This window comes from Dermacentor andersoni, chromosome 6, assembly GCF_023375885.2.
Source record: "Dermacentor andersoni chromosome 6, qqDerAnde1_hic_scaffold, whole genome shotgun sequence".
Classification (NCBI taxonomy): Eukaryota; Metazoa; Arthropoda; class Arachnida; order Ixodida; family Ixodidae; genus Dermacentor; species Dermacentor andersoni.
The window spans coordinates 170,677,309-170,700,120 of record NC_092819.1 but is presented as its reverse complement, the minus strand read 5'-3'; the positions used below and the strand labels follow the sequence as shown (position 1 = coordinate 170,700,120).

Sequence of the window (22,812 nt, the reverse complement as noted above, 5' to 3'; positions counted from 1 at the left end):
ATGTTTTAAAAGCAATCAATGCCGCACGGACTTAAGGTATGACGCGTGTTCGCACGTGTTCAGCAACGCGGTCACGCTCTCACTTTCTTACCAAAGCACACAAAGTAAAACCACTAAGAGCTATTAGGCTTGCCACTTTCAAGCTACTGTTTCAATGCCATAAAGACTTCACGTCCCAACCGGTTGCACGTGTTAAAGGACGTGGCGCGAAAGAACGCTCTATCCTGCATAACCAAATATACACGAAACACACCCCTGCACACGAAGAGACAGTGAGAGAAAAAAAGGAAGCTATGCAATTAATATTTAAAGGCTAAAGAAATCATCAAATAAAAAACAGAAACAAGCTGAAAGCATGCAGAGAAAGCTTATGACTTGGTCGCCACCACGGAGCCCTGGAAAAACACGCTCATCCGCCGCAAAATGTCACGGCCACTCTGGTTGAGCAGCGTCGCTCTGCGGGCACCCGGAGTGAGACGCGGTTTCCGCCACAGTTGGCAGACTTTGACAGACACACAGACTCGCACTTCAAGTGGCTGTGGTCTTCTGAGTATACTTTGCAGCGACTTGGACTGCAGCAGTTCTTCGCCAAATGTCCAAATCTCCGGCAGTTGTAGCATTTCCGAGCCGTACGAAATATTCTCCTACAGAATGACTCGTAAAGCCTAAGTGCACTCTGCGGCACTGGTTTGTCTTCTCTGAAATGGAGAATAATGGTTATCAGAGGGCGTGATTCTATCGCTCCGTCTTCTTGGCGATTGTAGCATGCCTGAAGACCGGCAGATGTCACGCCGAAATCCTTCAGAAAATCAACCGGTTGTTCTTCCGTATGTTGAGCTCGGAGACGGCGTATCTTGCCAATATTTAAATGGCTTGACTCCCAAGCGAGTGATTTTGACCCACAGTAGAGGTCTTGAAGGTACAATGGAAGAACGTTGACAGAGAAACTTCCATCTGTATTCACGTGAAATGACTGCACCTTTTTCTTTGTCACGGAAACAATTTCTGACGCAGCACAGGTTGGATTCATATGCCAGAAATTGCAGCCTTGCTGTGAAGGTCGAAAAAAATGCAACAACCGGAATTTCCTCAGGTCTCTTCTTTTCATACGCTACCAAAGAGAGCGGCGTATTGTCCCAGTCTATTTCTTCTTCGCTTAGTTCATAGGTAGATGTCTCAAACCGTGGTTTCTTGGCTTAGCTTCCGCACGTCTCGGCCATATTCACTGAAGGTGCGCTCGGACGTACTGCAGCGTTGAAAACTAGTGTCGCCAGCTTGGTGACATTAGTCCCCTATTGTGGCACTTGAGAATGCGGGGCGGATTCTGCGGCACCCATGCGCCTCGGAACGCGCTGCCGAACGCGTGCCGGGGTTCTGTGCTGCCTACCACCGTGGCAGGTGGAGATGCGCTGAAGAGCGCAGCAAATTCACACTACAATGTGCGTGATCGTGAACACATAGGTATACGACCGAATGTCTGTTCTCTCTGCCCAACAGCAAAAAGTGTCAGAGCAGCACTGATTCTTCGAAGAAAACATAAAATGATATCTCACCGAAGAAGCAGCGGCTGCTCGGTGGGACTTCTGTCGTGCGAGTCTGCAGTCCTCACTACATCAGCGTACCTACATTTTATACAAGAGACTATTTGTTTGTGGAAATAATTCATTGGCTGCGTGAATAATAAAAGTGGTGAAATAGGCTACTGCATCATGAATACAACTGTTGATAAAATATTGTGCTAGGTTGACTCTTTAAAGGAACTGACAACCTATTTTCATGGTATCCATTTTTTCATTGCGATGGAAAGCTTACCGGTCAGAGTGCGCCAATCATGAAGTGCTAAAGTAGAAAACACCGTGGAACATTTTTTATCAGAATTTTTCAATCTTCGATGTAGTCGTTCACTGGAAGCGTGCTGGAAACATTGATATGTGACCGCGATAGCAATTAGACGCCGGCTGTAGTGGGAGGCAGACAAGTGGGGCCGTATCTGTGACAAAGTATGATTTTCTTTATGAAGTAAATGTTCCAGCGATTCATGTTTTCCAAATTGTTAAAATATTTCTGCGATAACGGCTACATGTTCTGGTGGTTTCCTGACCGACTGCTTGTGTGATTAACCAGTCCAAACCAAACCAATCGGATCGAACACGAAGCGGCGCTTGTATAAGTGATACAGAGTTCAGCGTGCAGCCCTAGCCACGCGTGTTATTTTGACTTCCGAAGCATAAAATAATGCGCGAGTGCCTAATAATACACCAACTGCAATCTTAAACAATAATTATGCAGCACCTAATAACAGCCGACTTACGTACGGTATCTAGTAGACTACATCCAAAGTAACAATATTTCACCACCAAGCCTCGCTACTTACTGGTTTTTGAGATTTCCTTTGACAATTTAAAATTATAATTCCTACGTAAACCGCGAGCAGCGTGCTTAATTCCTTATCACTATAAATCATGGTCATTTCATTTCTATGAACCTCTCGAAACACATTCTGGCGAGTTGTCAGTTCCTTTAGAACTTTCCACTGAGCCGACGTTATTTTCCAACTGTGGGCGGGCGGTTGACTGCCATGTTGCTGTATCAATTCAGCGTTAAAAGGAAGTGGTCATTTCTAAATGAATTCTCGACGACATTACATTCTCCGCAGGGAAGAAGAGTAGCTGTATCAATCACTAAATGTTTGGAAGAAAATGAATTTTGCCGGATATTATAGCAGGTGGGCTCTTATTGAAGAGGCACGCACCAGAGGCTACCAGAAACCTTTCTACAAGCCGTCCGCTGGCATCACATCGGGAGTCTCCCCACAAAGCGCTGTGAGTATTAAAATCACCGGCGAGAATGTATGGTTCAGGGAGCTGGTCAATCAGCATGTACAATTCTGTTTTGCTGATGTAGTAATGAGGTAAGACCTAAATGCAACCGATTGTTATTCGAGTGAGCGGCTGGGTTAGTTCCAAATTCGGCATTTTATGCATTTCCAGCGTTTCAAATAAGTGCGAAAATCAAGAGAAGAGGAAAGGCGAAAGGGCATATAGGACGCTGGTCTTTCTCCAGCATCTTACCTGTTCTTTCGTCTTTCGTCTTCTCTTAATTTTACATATTTTTTTAAAGTGCAGAAGTGCATGAAAAGTAGGTTGTCATAATTGATTGAAGAGAATCACTCGCACAGAAACCACCTTGAGAGGCGTCTGGAGAGAAAGATTCTAGCAAGCAACAGACTTCAGTACAACTATTGCTACACCTCCGGACAAGGCAAGGGCGTCGTCACGGTATTTCCGGAAGATAGCATTGTCTGAAGAAGCTTATTTGTGTAGGTTTTAGAAATGCTTCCTGAACACACAATACCGTCAGATTATATTTAGGGAGGCCTTCTGCGCTATCGTCAAGGTTATGGAGAAGTCCTCTCATATTACCCTGTAGAATGTGTGTCCATTTTGAATATGTTTTATGTTGCGTGTTTAAGAATGTAAAATGAGCTAACGGAGCATTTTTCTGGCGCCGTGATGCGTGGTGTTCTTTTTTTTTGGAGCGGTCGAAGGAATCGCGCCGCTGCTCGGGCGCTGGCTGTGCCGTCGCGCTCGATGCGGCGTCCATCACCTTCTGAGAGGCGCTGCACACGCGCTCGTGCGAGCGACGTGTTTCCTTTGAAAATCTCTCCTCGAAAGACGAGACCTTGGAGCCTACCAACGCGGAGGTTGACGGGCTCTTCTTGGATGACGGAAAAGCGCTGGCTGCACCCACAGATGGGGCGGATGGCGTCACCGCTGGCTTACTAGGCGTGTGTGGCGCAGCCCCATGACGCGTCAATTCGGCAAAGCTCATTTTTGGCAGCTAGGACACCGGCCACAAGTCAGCCGGCATCGACAGTTCTCTGAACTGTGGCAGAACTATCGGCACTTGAAACATCTGAAAGGTTTTGGGACGTATGGCCTAACACGAAGGTTGATGTACCTGGCCTGGATGGACTCGTGAAGTACTAGATGCTTGGTCTGAATTTCTTTGCCGTTATGCGTCATCTTGATGTCTTTGACGTTGATGGCATTCTGCTCACTCCAAGAGCTCAGCCTCGTTCATCTCCATGAAGTCATCATCTGAGACAACGCTGCGGGTGGTGTTCATGGAGCGATGCTGGAGCAGTCACAGGAACGTTCCCAAACGAGACTTGATTGTGAAGCTTTTCAAGTTTCTGATGGAGGAGTTCCAAGAGATCACACTTGCTATCTTCGACGCTTTATATTCTTTTTCCGAGAGCCTTAGTTAGAGATTTAAAAACAAGAAAAGAGGAAATTGTTTGTGCTTGTTTTTCTCCTTTTTCCGAGTGACTCACATGGAATCGCGGAATGTTTCCGGCTTTTTTTAGGGTGATCAGGGAGTGTTGGCAATGAACTAGCATAAGTTTATGTGGGGGTTTCCGGAGCTATGCCAGCCACCTGCCAGGGAGCCCAACAAAGGGATGCCGTAGATTGCCTAAACCGTAAAACAGGTGCGGCAACAACGCCAGCCGTACATTAGTGCTGCAACCAAATATGGTATAACCAAGATTGGCTTCCCACACAAGGTCAACCCTCGCTGCCTGCAAAATAAGAAGTAAAAGGAAAAGAGGAGAACACACGAATGACGGGGAGTGAGAGAGAAATGCGATGTCTGGAATGGAGGATACGAAAAGGCAACTACCGATTTCCCCCAGCTTGGTCAGTCCCGAGGTACCATCTGCGTGAAGGCCCAAGAGGTGTGTTGTCTCCACCAAGGTGCCTTGAGGGTCCAAACACACAGCATCAGCTCAACCTTCAGGATCCGCTTTTCACCGTACACGGCCAAGCCACGCACGGTTAAACGCGGGAGGGCCGAATCCCCCGCGCTCGAGTTCGTGCTGTCACAGCACATGAGACGCACACGCCCCTGTGGGACTGAGCACGAGGTCGCAGGTTTGATTCCCGGCTGCGACGGTCGCATTTTGATGGGGGTGAAATACAAGAACTTTCGCGTACTTATACTTCGGTGTACATTTAAGAACGCCAAATGTCGGAAATTGTTCCGGAGCCCTTCTCTACAACGCCCCGAATAGCCCCGTGTTGCTTGAAGAATGAACCCGGACAGCGCCGCGGAGGGCTGACGCATGGGCACGCTTCACCCAGCCTGTTCCTGAGAGGCAGTACTCCAATCAATCAATCAATCAATCAATCAATCAATCAATCAATCAATCAATCAATCAATCAATCAATCAATCAATCAATCAATCAATCAATCATAAAATGAAGGAATGGTTCTTGCAGTATAAGGAAAACATTGTATAGAGATATTTGTACCGATAGCCAATATGACTAGTGGCCGTTGTTACACAGACCAGATGGTAGACAGCGGTTCTGCAGAAGCTGCAAAAGACTGCAAAAGCTCTGGTACTTGTGCGCACACCATCAATATCTGGAGTGATACCCCGACGTCACCATTCAAGGGTTGAAAAGCGGCGCTCGAAGCATCGCTCGTCAGTGGGCAAAGTGACAGCGGCGGCGACACGATGTTAAAACGCTGTTTCTTCATTGTGCAGGTATGTTATTTCGAAAATTCTCGATGATTTAAATCCAACAATCGATTATTGCTGCTGTTTCTTTTCTCACAAGACGTAGCTGATTTATGCTTGAATGCCTTGTACTGTATCAATTGCCTTTTGTTGACTGGAGACGTTGAATTGAATCCTGGTCCCCCCAAAGTTGATCTCTCAGTAGGCGAACCAAAGCCCTTCCTCACCCAGACCTAGACAGGAGGCAAGCACGGGACTGGCGCCGCCTGCAAACAAACACTTTCCCACATTTATACAGGCTACACAAAATGTACCCAGACAAATACAGCAACAAATGCCCGTGGTGCGAAGGAACACCGACATTGGAACACATAACATTCCAGTGCGCGTTACGTCCGGCGGCTGCCACCTCGCCGCTGCTAGACAACACTCTCCATAACTGGTCATGGGAGGCGCGACTCGCGGAAGTGGAATTGGGAAGCCAACTGGCGACCCTTGACCAGGCCCGGCGAGCCGCTGTAACCAGTGGGGCGCTGGAGGAGGGGCTCCACCCACCATAACCAAACAACCTCTATTACAATAAATGTTTACTCTCTCTCTCTCTCTGAAAAAAGCTCGGCAATTCATTGAAAAGTAATGATTCTAGTAACAGTTCTGACCGCTCTACGCGCTCCACAATGAACACTCAACATTCGGCTACTGCGGCATGTTCGACCGAGAACGTTGACATTGTCACTATGCTTACTGAGGTTATTGAACGACAAAAGCTGATGGCGGAGGACTTTGCCAAAATTAAGTCATTCCAAGCTCCTGTATACTAACGTTTTGATGCGCTACAAAACCTTGTAGCAGTACTTGAATCGCCTACAACAGGCCAGAAGGTTGATGCCAATGTTTCCGATCTTCTGCGCTCCGAGGTTAAAGGACTAACTGGAACTGTGGCTCAGTTGGTTGCCAAGAATCACGACCTTGATAACCGATCCCATCGCAACAAAATTATTATACACGGCTTTGACGAAAAAACGGATGAAAATGAGAATACTTTGCTAGATGTGTTTGCACAGATATTTTCTGATATGCTACAAGTTACCCCCCCCCCCCCTCTCTCATATACACACATTGTGCGTTGCCACAGGATTGGCGGAAAACGCAGAGAGCGTCCACGCCCAGTTATTCTTAAGCTGCTGGATTTTCGGGAAAGGTCTGCGGTGATGAAAAACGTCTAGAAGCTTAAATAATCGCAACATTACATCACTGAGGATTTTTCAGCCAGCGTTCGTGCAGTCCGGAAAAAAATTTGGCATTCCTCAGAACCTTTTCGAAGACAGGGATCTGTTGTCAAGCTACGCTACGATTACGTTTTTATCGACAAAGTGCGCTACAGTTGGGATGGCGTGTCGAATGCCCTTATAAGAGACCCGAAATCCTTCATTAACAGAGCCTCTCGGTCCACACCGCCCGATTCGTCGGCTGCAGTTAAACCTTCTGAGTCACTACATTCCACTTCTTCTGACTGACTGCCTCCTAATTCCAATTGTAACCTGTCAATTTTAAACCTCAATGCTAGGAGCATAACTAACAAGTTCGCAGACTTTTTGTCTTTAACTTCTGCACACTCACCTCATGTGGTTGGTGTCACAGAGACTTTGCCTTGGCTGCATGATGATATACTAGACTCTGAGTTCAGTCCTCCTGGCTACGTTGCGGTTCGCGCATATCGCCGTCTCTCTAAAGGTGCCGGCGTTGCGCTGCTTTTTCGGTCGGATCTCAAGTTTTCACGATTGTCACCACTAGGTGACGTAGAATGAGGCTGATGTAAACTTTATCTAGACAAAGCACATGTCGTGATAGGCGTGGTTTACCGTCCACCAAGTTCCTCTGCCGACCATGTTCTAACTCTTATTCGCTATGTTAACGAGCAGGAGCTAAATATGGGTAACCTAATTTGCATGGGTGATTTTAATGCCTCCGGAATTCATTGGCCTACATTAACACTTGTGAAAGAGACTTCCATAAATAGAGAACTAGTTGCCTTTTCTCTTTTATTCGACCTTGTCCAGATTATCAATAAACCTACACGATGCGGTGCTCTGCTCGATTTGGTTTTCGTTAGTTCTAACATTGTTGCGAAGGGTTATAGAAGTGATGGCATTGAGGGAATTTCGGATGCAAAATTTCGTTTTCTCTACAGTTCCTGATTTTATTCGCGCTAATGATGTTTCAATAATAGACGCTCTGTCTGATGGTTTTGAAAAATTTTCTGCACAAAGTACTACTTGTGATGTTAACGCATTGGTAACTTATTTCGAATGCTTGGTTAAAAGAAGTATTCAGTGTTTTATTCCTTTTAAAACAAAGAAGAAAAATGTGAAAATTCCCTGGATGACGTGAGATATATAACACCTGACACGTCGTGTAAATAGACTCAGGGGTAAGAGGCGCTCAAACAATCACGCAGCCATGATGTGTTTCATTAAAGCAAAAGAGGAGCTTAGACTGAAAATTAACTGCGGTAAGGATTTCTTCTTCAGTGTGCAGCTGCAGGGCCTACTAAAAACCAATCCGCGTAAATCTTGGTCTTCTGTTTTGCCACGTGATACAACGGCTACTACTATGGTGATTAACAATGATTCTACCAATGATCCATTTCATATATAAAACGCATTTAACGAGTATTTCCAGTCCGTTTTCACTCGTGACAACAACGTCATCCAACCAGACACCATTGCTCGTAGTGACGTACCCATCAATGACATTAACATTACCGAAGAAGCTGTGTTGAACTTAATATGGAAACTCGATATTAAGAAGTCTGCTGGGCCAGATGGCATTCCGAACTTGTTTTTGGTACGGTACTCATTATGGACCTGTCGCTACCTCACTGTCATATTTCACAAGTCCCTGGCATCCTCTACGGTACCCTCATCCTGGATAATGGCCCTACTTCTTCATTAATTCAAGACAGGTGACAAGCACCTCTTATCTAATTATAGACCAATTTCTTTAACCTCTCATTCGTGTAAAATAATAGAACATATTATTTACAAGCCCATTATAGAATACCTTGAGTCACATAAATACTAACTAATGTCCAGGACGGCTTCAGACGTGGGTTCAGCACATTAAGACAGCTAAGTTAATTTACACATGACATTTGTATTAACCTCGACACGGGCAACCAAATTGACGCAATCTTCATTGACTTTTCAAAGGCACTTGATACAGTGATTAATTCGAAATTGATGCATAAACTTGACGCCATCCTTAACAATCCCCGCATTCTCAGCTGGATTTATAGTTTTCTTTCCGATCGATCTCAATCTGTGTCCTTTAACAGAGCTGATTCCAGATGACAGAGGTGCCTTCTGGAGTGCCACAGGCTCCCGTGCTGGGTCCATTGCTTTTCTTGATCTTTAGAAATGATTTGCCTCGTTACATAACCTCAAATATACGTTTGTATGCTGATGACTGTGTTTTATATCATAAAATTTCCTCCTTTGATGAACATTTACTGCTTCAAAAATAATTTTCTAATTTTAGCTCTTGGTGCGATACCTGGCAAATGACAATAAACATCCGTAAAACCGTTGTTATGACTTTCACTAATAAAACAACGCCTTCCGCTTTTACTTAGAAAGTTAATAATATTGATACGTAAGAAGACGCAGATGAAAAGCTATATACAAGTATATTTACTTCGTAATACGCCGCACTTGGCCAAGAGGCAACAGCCCGCTCTAGCCTCCAATCGTCGTCGTCGTCTTCTCACTGCTCGCCTTTTCGTCATCGGTAATACTATTCCGTAGCACTACCCCCGGCGGCAAAAGCGCCGTCCCGGAGCGACTAAAGGCCGGACTCGGAAGCAGTGTAGTAGGCCTTGAGCCTGCTGACGTGCACGACATCACTAGATGCCAGAGTAGATGACGAGGTTGAGCTCACAGGAGCAATTTCGTACGTCACAGGCGTCACCTGGCGCAGCACGCGGTAGGGCACTGTGTATCGCGAAAGGAGCTTTTGTGAAAGTCCGACGTGACGAGAGGGCGACCACAAGAGCACGAGCGCACCAGGCGATAACTGTAGGTCATGGTGGCGGGCGTTGTAATGACGCTGCTGAGTGGTTTGCGAGTCCGTCAGTCGAGCACGGGCAAGCTGGCGTGCATGGTCGGCGAGGGCGATGGCGTCGCGTGCATACTCGTTTGTTGAGATCGAAGCAGGAGGAAGTGCCGTGTCAAGGGGCAAGGTCGGTTCGCGACCGTAGAGTAGATAAAAGGGAGAAAATCCGGAGGTGTCATGCCGGGAAGAATTATAAGCAAATGTGACGTAAGGAAGGGCAATGTCCCAGTCGTGGTGGTCCTTGGAAACGTACTTGGACAGCATCTCGGTGAGTACGGTTTAACCGCTCTGTCAGGCCATTGGTTTGAGGATGGTATGAGGTAGTCAGCTTGTGTTGAGTGGAGCAGGAACGTACAATGTCGGCGATAACTTTCGAGAGGAAGTAACGACCACGGTCAGTGAGCAGCTGTCGCGGGGCGCCATGCAGTAAGATAAGGTCACGCAAGAGAAAGTCCGCGACGTCAGTGGCGCAACTGGTAGGGAGAGCCCGCGTGATAGCGTATCGGGTGGCGTAATCAGTTGCGACGACTACCCATTTGTTTCCAGAGGATTACGTGGGAAAGGGACCGAGGAGGTCTAATCCAACACGAAAGAACGGTTCCACAGGGACAGTGATCGGCTGGAGATGACCGGCAGGTAGCACCTGAGGTGTTTTCCGACGCTGGCAGGTATCACAGGCAGCAACATAGCGTAGGACGGAGCGAGCGAGACCAGGCCAATAGAAGCGGCGGCGGACGCTGTCGTACGTGCGGGTTACGCCAAGATGTCCTGCAGTAGGTGCGTCATGCATCTCAAAGAGCACAGTCTCTCGTAGATGCTTTGGCACGACAAGAAGAAGATCAGATCCGTCAGGGAGGAAGTTCCTTCGGTACAATATGCCGCCCTGGAGAACATAGCGGCGAACGGACGCGTCGGAAGGTGTTGAGCGCAGACGCTCGATGAGTGCTCGCAGTGGTAGGTCTCGGTACTGCTCATCGGCGATGTTAGCGAAGGCAGACACAGAGAAAATGCCGTTGGCGGTACTACTGTCGGCGTCGTCAGGCTCGTCTACCGGGTAACGAGACAGGCAGTCAGCGTCCTTGTGTAGTCGGCCAGATTTGTAGGTGACAGTATATGAATATTCTTGGAGGCGTAATGCCCAGCGACCAAGTCTTCCTGTAGGATCTTTCAGTGAGCATAACCAGCAAAGCACGTGATGGTCTGTGACAACGGAAAAGGGTCGGCCATATAAGTATGGGCGGAACTTCGCGACCGCCCAAACTAGGGCCAGACACTCAAGCTCAGTGATGGAATAGTTGCGCTCCGCGGGTGAGACGAGCCTGCTGGCGTAAGCGATAATACGGTCGTTGCCGCGCTGGCGTTGTGCCAGTACTGCGCCAATTCCGTGACCGCTGACATCAGTACGGACTTCGGTAGGCGCAGAAGGATCGAAATCGGCCAGAACGGGGGGCGTTGTGAGAACGTCGATTAGATGCGAGAATGCAGAGACCTCGTTATCGCCCCACTAAAAAGGGGCGTCTTTTTTAAAAAGCTCGGTTAGTGGTCGTGCTATGGCCGCGAAAGTTTTCACGAAACGGCGGAAGTATAAACAAAGGCCGATGAAGCTGCGCACATCCTTGACACACTTCGGAATAGGGAAGTGCGTAACAGCATGGATCTTGCCTGGGTCCGGTTGCACTCCGTTCGCGTCAACGAGATGCCCAAGGATGGTAATCTGGCGATGGCCGAATTGGCACTTCGATGCGTTCAGTTGCAGACCGGCGCGACGAAAAACATCAAGGACTGCCGAGAGGCGCTCGAGGTGCGTAGCGAACGTTGGGGAGAATACTATGACGTCGTCCAAGTAGCACAGGCATGTGGACCATTTGAAACCGTGAAGAAGGGAGTCGATCATGCGTTCAAAAGTGGCAGGAGCGTTACATAGACCGAACGGCCTCACTTTGAATTGATAAAGACCGTCCGGAGTTACAGAAGCAGTCTTCTCGCGGCCGAGATCGTCCACGGCAATCTGCCAGTAGCCGGAGCGGAGATCAATAGAAGAAAAGTAGCGAGCACCATGGAGGCAGTCAAGGGCGTCATCGATCCGAGGTAGGGGATACACGTCCTTTTTGGTAACCCTGTTAAGGTGCCGATAATCCACGCAAAAGCGCCATGAGCCATCCTTCTTTTTTACCAGTACAACAGGTGACGCCCATGGACTACATGACGGTTCTATGATGTTCTTGGCAAGCATTTTGCGAGCTTCTGCGTGAATAACTTGACGCTCAGCCGGTGACACTCGATACGGCCGGCGATGAATAGGAGGGCCATCGCCGGTATTAATGCGATGTTTAACAGTTGTAGTTTGGGCCAGAGGACGATCGTTAAAGTCAAAAATATCGTTGTAGGAAAACAGAACGCGGTAGAGCTCACGAGCGTGCTCGGACGGCATGTCGGGCGCAATCATTTTCTGTAAGTCGGCGATGGTACAAGTTGTCGACTGAGATGGTAGAGGAAGATCGGCTGAATTGCCGTCTACCTCAATAGATGCTATTGAGTGATCTTCAAATGAGCAAAGCTGAGCCAGAGACATCTCGCGTGGCAGCACTTGTGTCGTCAAGCCAAAATTGACCACTGGCAGGCAGACGCAATTAGCCGTAATAGATAAAACGGTATGAGGTACTGTGATCCCGTGTGTAAGGAGGACGTCTTGCATAGGAGCCGCGATATAGTGACCGTCGGGCACTGGTGGGGATGACACTAGGTCAACGTAAGTCAGTGCCGTAGGTGGCAAGCGAACGAAGTCGACGGAACTGAGACGACTGGGGTGTGGTTCAGCGGGATCCAGAACAGGCAGGTCAAGGCGGAGAGTACTGGCGGAACAATCAATGAGAGCAGAATGTGCGCAGAGGAAGTCTAAGCCGAGGATGATGTCGCGGGGACAGTGGGCGATGACTGTGAATAGCACAATTGTGGAGCGGTCGGCGAAGGAGACACGGGCGGCACACATACCAATTACGGGGGCTGTTCCGCCATCGGCGACACGGACAACATGCGTCGTGGCGGGCGTGATTATTTTTTTCAGGCGGGTACGAAGGTCAGCGCTCATTACCGACAAATGCGCCCCAGTGTCTATAAGAGCAGATACAGGAACACCGTCGACTTGCACGTCAAGAAGGTTCAGATGAGTGGGCAACGTGAGTAGAGGATTTGGCGGCATAGGGAGCAATGCAGCGTCACCTCGAGGCGCTGCATCATCTAGTTTTCCTGCTGGGAGTGGCGTCCGAAGAGAGTCGGCGAAAAGGAGCGACGGGGCTGGGGAGAGCGAGATTGTCGTCGTTGGGGCGAAGGTGAACGAGAATAGGGGCGGTTTGGCGCAGGAGAGTCAGTGGCGGCATTATCGGAGCGTGCGGCATAGGGACGAGAAGGGCCACCTGAGGGGCGAGAGTAGGCAGTATAAGCAGACCGGGTCGGGGAAGTCCAGCGACTTCGACAGTGCCGAGAAATGTGCCCGATGCGACGACAGTGAAAACAAATGGGCTTGTCGTCAGCAGTGCGCCATTCAGCTGGGTTGCGGAAACGTGGTGGATACGAAGATGCGGGACGGGGCGGAATCGAAGAAGCCGGATGGGTATCAGGGCGATGGGCCGAGCTGATGGTGTGAAGGCGTATGTTTTCGAAGTCCTGGCAGACAACTTCCTGGATCAGGGAAACTCTGACTGCAGGTGCGTTGGTGGGGCTGGAGTCGAAGGCAGCCGGATAGGCGGCCTCAATCTCACGCCAGACGATCTTGGTAATATCGCCAGTGTTGTTGGGACGAGGAGCGTCGGCACAGGAAGGTGTCGCTGGGGTGCTGGGCAAACGGGCAAACTGCTGATCGATACGTCTGCTTTTAGCGAGTTCCATGCGGCGGCACTCTTTTATAACAGCATCCACCGTCGCGACGTTGTTGAATACGAGCAAGTTGAAAGCGTCATCGGCAATGCCTTTGAGGATGTGGGATACCTTGTCTGACTCAGTCATGTGTGCATCAACTTTGCGGCACAGAGCCAAGACGTCCTGAATGTACGTGACATAGGGCTCTGTTGACGTCTGCACACGGCCGGAAAGCGCCTTCTGCGCGGCAAGTTTGTGACCGCAGGGGTTGCTGAACAAGTCTCGGAGCTTTTGCTTGAGCGAATCCCAACTGGTGAGCTCCTCTTCGTGCGTCCGAAACCAAACTCGAGGTGTGCCACCGAGGTAAAAGACCACGTTGGCGAGCATGATAGTAGGGTCCCACCGGTTATTGCGGCTGACGTGTTCGTACAGGCTGATCCAGTCGTCGACGTCTTCCCCATCTTTGCCCGAGAATACGCCAGGATCACGAGGAGCAGGGAGAGTGATGTAGGTCGTCGAAGTGGCAGCAGGTGTCGGAGGCGGCTGAGTCGAGTTGTCATTGCCGGGAGCCATGAAGCGAGGCTCGACGTACCGTCCACTGCGAAGCTCCGTGACGAGGCACAGGGAACGTCCACCTCCACCAGATATGTTACGTAAGAAGACGCAGATCAAAAGCTATATACAAGTATATTTACAACGTAATACGTCGCACTTGGCCAAGAGGCAACAGCCCGCGCTGGCCTCCAATCATCGTCGTCGTCTTCTCACTGCTCGCCTCTTCGTCATCGGTAATACTATTCCGTAGCAACATTCCAATTCAGAGCGTCAGTGAATATAAATACCTTGGTCTTGTTTTCACACCCAGTATGTCTTGGTCGAAGCACATAGATTTAATAACCTCAAAAACACTGAAAAAGTTAGGCTACCTGCGCCGCACATTGACCACAGTCCCAAAGGATACTGAACTACTGATGTATAAATCACTAATCCGGCCTTTACTAGAATGTGCTTCTCCCCTCTGGAATCCACACAAACAGTGCGACATTAATAAGACTGAGGCAATCCAAAAGAAAGTGATATGCCGTAGGTGCGATAGGGATTTTTCACCTTATACAGCGCTTTAATCCCTAGTCTTACAACCGCTCTCAGATCGCCGGCGCACGGAATTAACTCTTCCTGCCGTATATCTTCAGACAATTACCAAACTCCTGCAAAACCATCTAATACTAGAAGTCACCATCACCTAAACATCGCACCTTATTTTGGCTGTGCGGACACTCTTAAATGGTTTATTTCCCCGTGTAATCGAGTACTGGAATTCCTTGCCTGGTCCTACTTGTTCTCTTCCTTTAAACTTATTCTTGGCGGCCATTGAATAGTTTTGGTTTGTATTGGTTTGTATTGTTCGTAATGCCTGTATTACTTAATAGTTTCATTTCTCTGCCTTTCACACCTAGTTCTGCAATAGCCCGATCGGGCTGCAGTATGTACAAATAAATAAATAAGTAAATTTCATGTCAAATTTTGCAGTAGCATTCGCTTAGAATACAATATTACGACGCCGCCCACATCCAGCAGCTACATGTGCATAAAATTACTAAGGTGGCGGTGGTACAAACTTTATTTAGTGAAGGCAAAAAAAAAAATGAAAATTAAGATGCCGCCGTTTCGTGGGTGGCCGTACGGCTGCCGGTCGTGGCCACCAGATCATGCCTGGCGGCGACAGTTACTAAGAAGCGCACGTGTGTGATTGCATTGCTGACATGTATGTAATGGAGCCGCAATCTTCGAAGATTGCTTCTTACTACTACATAACTCGAGCGAACATGCGATGATGTCAGAGAATGCACAGGACAAATAAGCTATGCTTAATGGAAATGTTCAGAGAGAACTTGAAAGCGGATGAGAAGACAACTAGCCGCCAGTGGGAGCCGAGTACATGCCTTGTGCGCCTTTGCCACTGAGCTGGCGCGGCGGCCGTCCTCTGCGCTTCATTTTCTGTTTGCCTTATGTAGTTCTAACTAACAAAAAAATGTAGGAACGCGATTCTACTTCCAGCTGAATTTTATCAATGAACAGGTCTTCATTGGTGAGTTGCCAGTGAGAATGTGGCAGTCACCGTGCAGGGCACTAAACTGCGTCACCGCTCGCGTCAAGAGAGTACGAGGAGCATCAGACTGCTTCAATTTTGGAATCTTACAACCTTCAGGGTGGGCTTTTGTTCTTTCTTTATATTCTACATATAGAGCACATTTCTACAATACATTACCTCCCAACCCCAGCAATTCAGGACATCGCCTTTAATTCGCAGCTTTTACACCACGTGTTGAACGGGCCTTTAAGATTCGAAATTGCCGCGGTGACACAGAGAGTGCACTGAACAAAAATAGAATGCAAAAAAAAAAAAGCACGCAAACAGCTTTCGCCGACGAGCGCGAATCGGGAATGGATGAATCGCCACGCGTATAAGCCGAGCGTCCGAGAATCAGCAGTTTTTTCTGCAATTGATAGGCGTTTATAGAGGCTCAGTCGCGCTTCGAGAAAACGGCCTGCCTTAGAATAGTGTTTGTCGCCGTAAGTATGTAGAGGTCGGTCCACTGTTTGAGGAAACACGCGAGCACGTGTTCAGTGGCATGCCAGCTATTTCTAGAGTGGGGAGGGAGGGGCCAAGCGCAAACGATTTCTCTCTCTCTCTCTCTCTCTCTCTCTCTATATATATATATATATATATATATATATATATATATATATATATAGCGAATGACTATTACATGAAATACTGCATATTTCACCAGTTGCCTTCACCCAAAAAGATCACGTACCGCGACGCCTGCGGCAGAAAGAATGTTCCACATCCGTGGCCAAAGCTTCGGTGTGGTCGCACTAGCGAACACTGCCAAGTTTACTTGTAGTAGTGAAACATAAATACCCAAGAAAGTGGAAGGGGGAATGGCACCGCGGCAGCTCAATTGGTTAGAGCATCACCGGCGTAATGCGAACACGTGGGATCGATCCCCACCTGCGGCAAGTTGTTTTTTCATTCACTTTCATTGGCATTAACTTATAATTAATTCATAATTAATTAATTAGTAAGTACAAGTAATTTCCCCTATGTTGTCCTTGGCATGTTAGTTGGTTGGCTTCTCACAATATTACAATAAATGAAATTACCTGGAAGTGCTTCAGTCAGTTATATTTATATTTAACAGACATAGATCTATTTATCTATAACAAGTCGTGAAGCACGCGACCCGAAGCATTATGTATATTCTCATTTATTTCTTGCAACTGCGTGAAATGGCAAGATTATGCAGACATCAAAGCAGATGAGTGCCTGAGAGATATCCCTGATCCCGCCCCGTAGCAGCAGTACAGAGCACATAAATAATTCGTATTTGTTACAAACAATTTTAATAATTAAACAAGTAATTGTACTTGATGGTTAAGTCAACAGCGTAAACGTATCGCTAGCTTAGATAATAGTATGTGTCGAGGATATGCGCAACGAAGTACAATCAACATAAATTACCTGCAATATTCACAAGAAGATAACTGAATCGCGACATCCAGGCTTTGCGAAAGGGGAATGACAAAGAAGCTGTTGAAAACCACAACTACAGCTGCTAAGGAGGGTATGCAATGCTTTATTGCTTTAGAGTAATGATAGTAATTGTGATTTAGAGTAATGGTAATAACGGGAGTATTGGTAATTTTGATAGCACGCCGCCGTTGGTCGTATTGCCGTTTTACCCTCTGCCGTTCCTCCTCTTGACGCTCCTTCTCGGGAGTCCTAACTATGCGTCGCCTACCCATAACAGTACTGCAACAACAATAAAACCAGTTGCTAGGTTTGTTATTTTTTATACCAAAGACCAGTGACGTCACTCTCCACGTCGCATGACGATGTTGCTGCGGTCGCTTGCGCCACAGTAATCTCTACCGTGAAACATATGTGGGGAGCAATACGTACTTGGCATGGCTATCAGGAGCACCTTATCATCGATTATGTGGTCCGGATACTTGTTTTCAGCTTGTTCGTTATTGAAACGAATGCCGTTCTGTATGTTGTATGCATGATTCCAAAGAGTGTATACACTTTTCGCTTCACTTTGCCGAGTGCTTGAAGTCTGCTTCACCTCCTCCGCGGCTGGGCCCAGTATTGCACAACATCGGCGATCGGCCCAGATTTTTGCCCATGGATGATGGCACGAAAAGTGCTGACGAACTAGAGGCTTACAGCTTCGCTGCAAAAAAGACCGCAGACGTTTGCGACCTTGGAGAATCGCAAACCAATTTCCAGCGAAGCTGTTTCTTTCGAACAGTTCCAATAAGTTTCAATTTCCTGTAATTATGTCGCATACTTTAAAATGTTGCGCGTATATATATGACTGTCCCGTGTGAAAAATTGCCCGCATGTAATGATTTGGAGCACTTCTTGGTGGGAATTAAAAAAAAACAGTAATTCACCAACACGCATGTTGCTTCACTATAACGTTTACAATGGCATCCTCCCTCCCTGACACCCGCTACCCACTCAATTGCCGCTACATTCGATACCTGTTGAGTTCACAGTTCTCCCAGAGTAACGGGATAAATTCTCTGTTCGCAAAACAGAATCGTAATGTTCCGTGTCGCTTGCATGCGTAATTTACTGCAAATGTCATAATTAGTTTCCGGTCTTTGAAGTTTGCCTACATATTGGCAATAACGTGCCCTAATAACAAAATATAGGCCTGTTTCAAACTTTATACAGCTATGTCGGGATACTGAGAAGCGTAGCTTATAGTGGCCATATCACACGCTCTAGAGTTTCTTGAATTAAACTTAATTTACATAGGTTCAGAGGTGTCAAGAAAGTATTTCCAACTTTAAGCGTATTTGAATAGGGAAATTGTACTTAGGTCCCCAACTAAAGCTTCCTCTTGCCCACGCTTTCATTCGAGATGATTTCTATCCAGGTATTTGTCAACTATATACAATATTTGATGCGCAGTCACACAATGAAAGCTGACCAATATTGGCTTTTCTGAGTAACTGTAGTCAAGAACGGAGAGAACTGTAACAAGTTGTTTCGTAGAAAATGTGTTCCTATGTGTTTTGCGCATGAATGTAGTGCCTACATTTGAGTAGAACAACTCATTAGACCTACAGAAGCTCGATGGGATGTTTGCAAGCAGTATCCGCTTTGTATGCGCATTTAAGATGTTCACACCTAATGGCAAGGCTGCTTTCCTGTGCAAAATGCAGAGCCTAAGTAATAAGGGAAATCTTCACGCTATCAGGAAAATATAGCGCAAATTTTTACACGCTAATTTTGCAGGCATGTTTTTAAACAAGAATTCATTGACATGGACGACATAACTCAACACTCACAGATCAGTCGACCCCTCCGAATCTTCGAAGCTTCGAGTATTAAGCTTCAATTTTTTACCGGTCACACCATTTCCAGAAAAATGGAACTGTACTCCAGGCTTGAGAACAGACAACAACCGAAACATCCTTCAGAAAGCATAGCCAGCGCGTACTTAGTCCCTAGCATCAACGAAGCCAGCGAGCTGGAGCATGTGGCGTCCAGGCTGTGACGTCACTCGCGAGAGGACACCGCTCCAATTTATCTAAGAAATTGGGAGGTAAAATATTTACAGTCACAAAAATGGCCGTGCCTTGATATTTGAGGCTTGAGCTGGCTGCCTAAGGACACAAACAAAGCGGACAAATATCAGCAACAAGATAAGACATGTATACTGCAGCGAAAATCCTGAAAGCACTCAGCCAATCCGACACATAGGTAAAGTACACCTGACAGAAGCGCTTCAATTTAAAGTGTACGGAAGCATCAACCGGTCGGCAGTGGAGATTAAGATACGTTTAGGGTACTAACCGAAAAAATAAACAGGGTAAGAATTGGGACGGCCCGGTCCGTTAGAGGCATACGAAACAGTACAAGGCCTATAAGTGTTGAGAAACAGAAAAAAAGAGATTTAGGAGATGCAGACAAAAATAATAGAATGGAAAGCTTGTACACTGTACCTGATCAACTCAAGCAGGCTAGGTGACTATTTGCCCCTGACAGGTTGCAAGGGAGATGCCAATGGATACTACTACTACTACTACTACTACTACTACTACTACTACTACTACTACTACTACTACTACTACTACTACTACTATACTACTACGACTAATAATAATAATAATAACAATACTAATAATAATCAGTGCTAGTGGATGGACCACCATGCATTCTAGAGGCGTAGGTCCACTGTGTTGTGCATATTTTTTTCGTACACTCGGCCTAAACAAACACCGTTGTTTAATTTGTACAGTGCAATTTTGTCCCACAACTCAAAGGCAGTCAGCGAAATAAATGTTCCGAGTGCTTAGTGTTCATTGTGACGAATAGGGGAAGTTGTTCCTTGAGGGTTCATGGTGTACACCCAAGCAGGCGAAAACACTGGACAAATGGGTGGACCGGACGAGCGACAGCTTCAAACGTATTAAGCTACGTCTTGTGGGCAATGATGTTAATAAGTAGGGTAGCTATTTGAACATAATTTTACAGGAACATTGCTGCTGCTTAAACAGGGCTTCATGTATCGCACTTTGCGAATTGTTAAGACCAGTTGTGCGCCCGCATGAAAATGCAGTTGTGCTATATTTAGGCACGAGGAAATGGATACACTGAATATAGCTGCCGCATGGGGAAAAAGGAAACAAGAAAAAGGGCGTCATGTGCCTCAGCCATGCATCGTCAAGGTTGTTAAACTGTGAAGTGTCATACGTAGTAGAAACAAATTCCATTGATATCCTTAGTACCTTAGCTTGTCCAGGTCATGTTGCACGCACTGTGGATCGTAGATGTAACTTTTTGTGCGTTTTTGACATTCTTTTTGTGCAGCTTTCACCTGCAGGGAGCATTGAGGTTCGGTGAGCGCTTGTCTTAAATGCTTATCCTCCGTTTCCGTCTGTTAAGGGCCTTTGATTCAACCATGGGTAGCCATGTCACATTGTTCATTCAATTGTTCAAGGGGGGTATGGCTCTAGCGGCGAATGTAGCGCTACAGCGAAAACACAATTCACTATAGAGCCATCTGTCTGTCCACCACTGTCATTGTGGGTTTAGCGGTATAGTTCGCCGCATAGGCGCGCCCAACAATCTATTCACGTTAGAATTAGGTGGGTGAACGGCAAGCGTATCGTTAACGTGCAACAAAGCGAATGCGCATACCTGGGGCAGGTGACGCAACTGCTACTATGTGCAGATGCAACTCGAACTCCCCAATAGCAAAGCTAGAAGACTGTTCAAAAAGCATGTACGAGCAACACGCCGGTGCGAAGAATGGAGAGAATGCTGATTCCACTTCTCAGCAGCTTGCAATCTGGCGCATGCTTGCATAAATATTCTCAGTGGCTCATGCCACACTTGATTTATGTAAGAGAACAGCCGCAGAAAGTGCGCATATCTGTTTCGATATACCTGAATCCATAGGCTCAGATACTGTCGCGAGAGAGTGAACTGAACGCGACCTTAATAGGTAACTGTTCTATCGTGTGATACGAGGCTGCGCGCTCGATGTATCGCTCTTGTCACCCCTTCGTATATTACTTACAATAGGCCGCATTCAGCGAAAACTGTAAGGATACGTGTATTTCTTGTGAGCTTAACTTTGATGTAGCGAGGGTATTGTTAAGAGCATTGTGTATCTATGCAGAAAGAAGTGATCACTGTGACCGCTCGGTTCAGCGCGCCCCCATTGTAGCTCACGTCGAAGAGCTTTGTCCACGCGACGATGACATCCGGCGTGAAGTGTTCGGGGCAGCGCGTCTGCATGGTTTCCAGCATCACGTGCAACAGGCTCTCGAAATGTTCGGCCTTGACGCCGGGTTTCAGTGCGTGCTTGATTGCATTCTTGCGGATCAGCTCAATCATCACATCCGGTTCGTCGAGCGTGTCCACCACTGCCGTGAACTGGTGGCCGACGGCGGAACCGTGCGCCCGGAACCTGTGAGCAAGGTGACCAGGATGAACCACACGTTCGCTTCAAATCAAACGAAAAGTGTTTATGTGTCCTCTAATTTACTGGGGAAGAACAGGAAAGAACTGTTGCAGGCAGCTTCACAAAATCGCTGCTATTGCTGACACATTTTGCGATATAAGGCGGAAATATCACACTAACTACTAGCAGGCATGCATGCAAGGAATTACATCAAGTTACATTCTTTGATGAGATAGTAGGGACAAGCCAGGCCCATTTTCACCGTCGTCGTCGGCCCCGCGATGCTGTTCCATGTAAAATCCAAATGCGATAATATCGCGGCTGCGCATCGTATGCTGTAGGTGCGAGCGAAAGCTTGCCAAGGTGAGCCGAGATGGACGGCGACTTGACGCGGCGTTGTCTTCTCGCGACCGTAAAGGATGAAGGCGGGAAATGCGCGCACGCTACGACAAGCGGGGAAGGGTGCGCGTTAGCGCGCATCACCACTCCAGCTCCGGCGGCTGAGCGCGTGCAAGCTTGGGTGATATCTGCGCCAAGTTAGAAGGCTAGCGGACCTCAGCTAGTGAACCTCAGATAGCTGATGGCTTCGCGTGCGCTGTGGTCTCGTGCCCCTACTTCACTATTCAGTTAGAGGCAGCTTGAAGGGGAATTTGCTCTCAAATAATCTGAAAATAAAGGGGAAGCGGAAAGCGGCGTTAATGCAACATAGAGAACTTTGGGGTCGCAAGAAATGTGAGGTTGTTCAGGGAATCCGAAGAGAAGTAATGGCACCAGCATTAGCGTTCGCAAATGCCATTCTATGCTTTAATCCTTTCAGGGCTGGGAGTTAACGAAATGTCGGTTGGCTTTGGGAGCCCACGGCAAAACCACAAGTGAGGCAGTGCAGGGTGACATGGCCTGGCCCTCGCGTGAAGTGAGAGAAGCGCAGAACAAAATTAGTTTTATAGAAAATGTAGGAGCGTGGATTATATTTAAATGCGTCGCTAAAGTGCATAAGTATCTGTACCTGGAAAATGTGCTCACAGAATAGAGGAAGAGGTCAAGAAAGTTGGCTACCAAGTACAGGGTAATTGAGTATGTACCTAGACAACCAGGAGTCCTCAGAAAAAAAAAATGAGAGACAGGGTCGGTTAATTTGATGCAAACAATGGAAACAAAAAGGACCATGTAGGTTTACAAGAATAGGATTAAATTAGAAAGGAAAATCCGCACGATAACACGAAGGGAAGTGTTCTGCTATTTCAGGCTCTGCTGTTTACCAAGCCCAAAAACATCCCAGAGGAAATATTCGCAGCGAGATGCGGCATCTAAATACTGCAG

The 22,812-nt window shown here is 47.2% G+C and overlaps 1 protein-coding gene across 1 annotated transcript in view; it reads right to left on the bottom strand.

Moving 5' to 3' along the window:
* Positions 1–21,081: 21,081 nt before the first annotated feature.
* Positions 21,082–22,812, bottom strand: part of LOC129382772 (globin-like) — a 51,931-nt gene continuing 50,200 nt past the window's right edge. Inside the window, exon 2 of the mRNA XM_055066953.1 lies at positions 21,082–21,498. Coding sequence (XP_054922928.1) covers positions 21,183–21,498 — 316 coding nt within the window. The 3' untranslated portion in view covers positions 21,082–21,182. The remainder of the gene's footprint in view (positions 21,499–22,812) is intronic.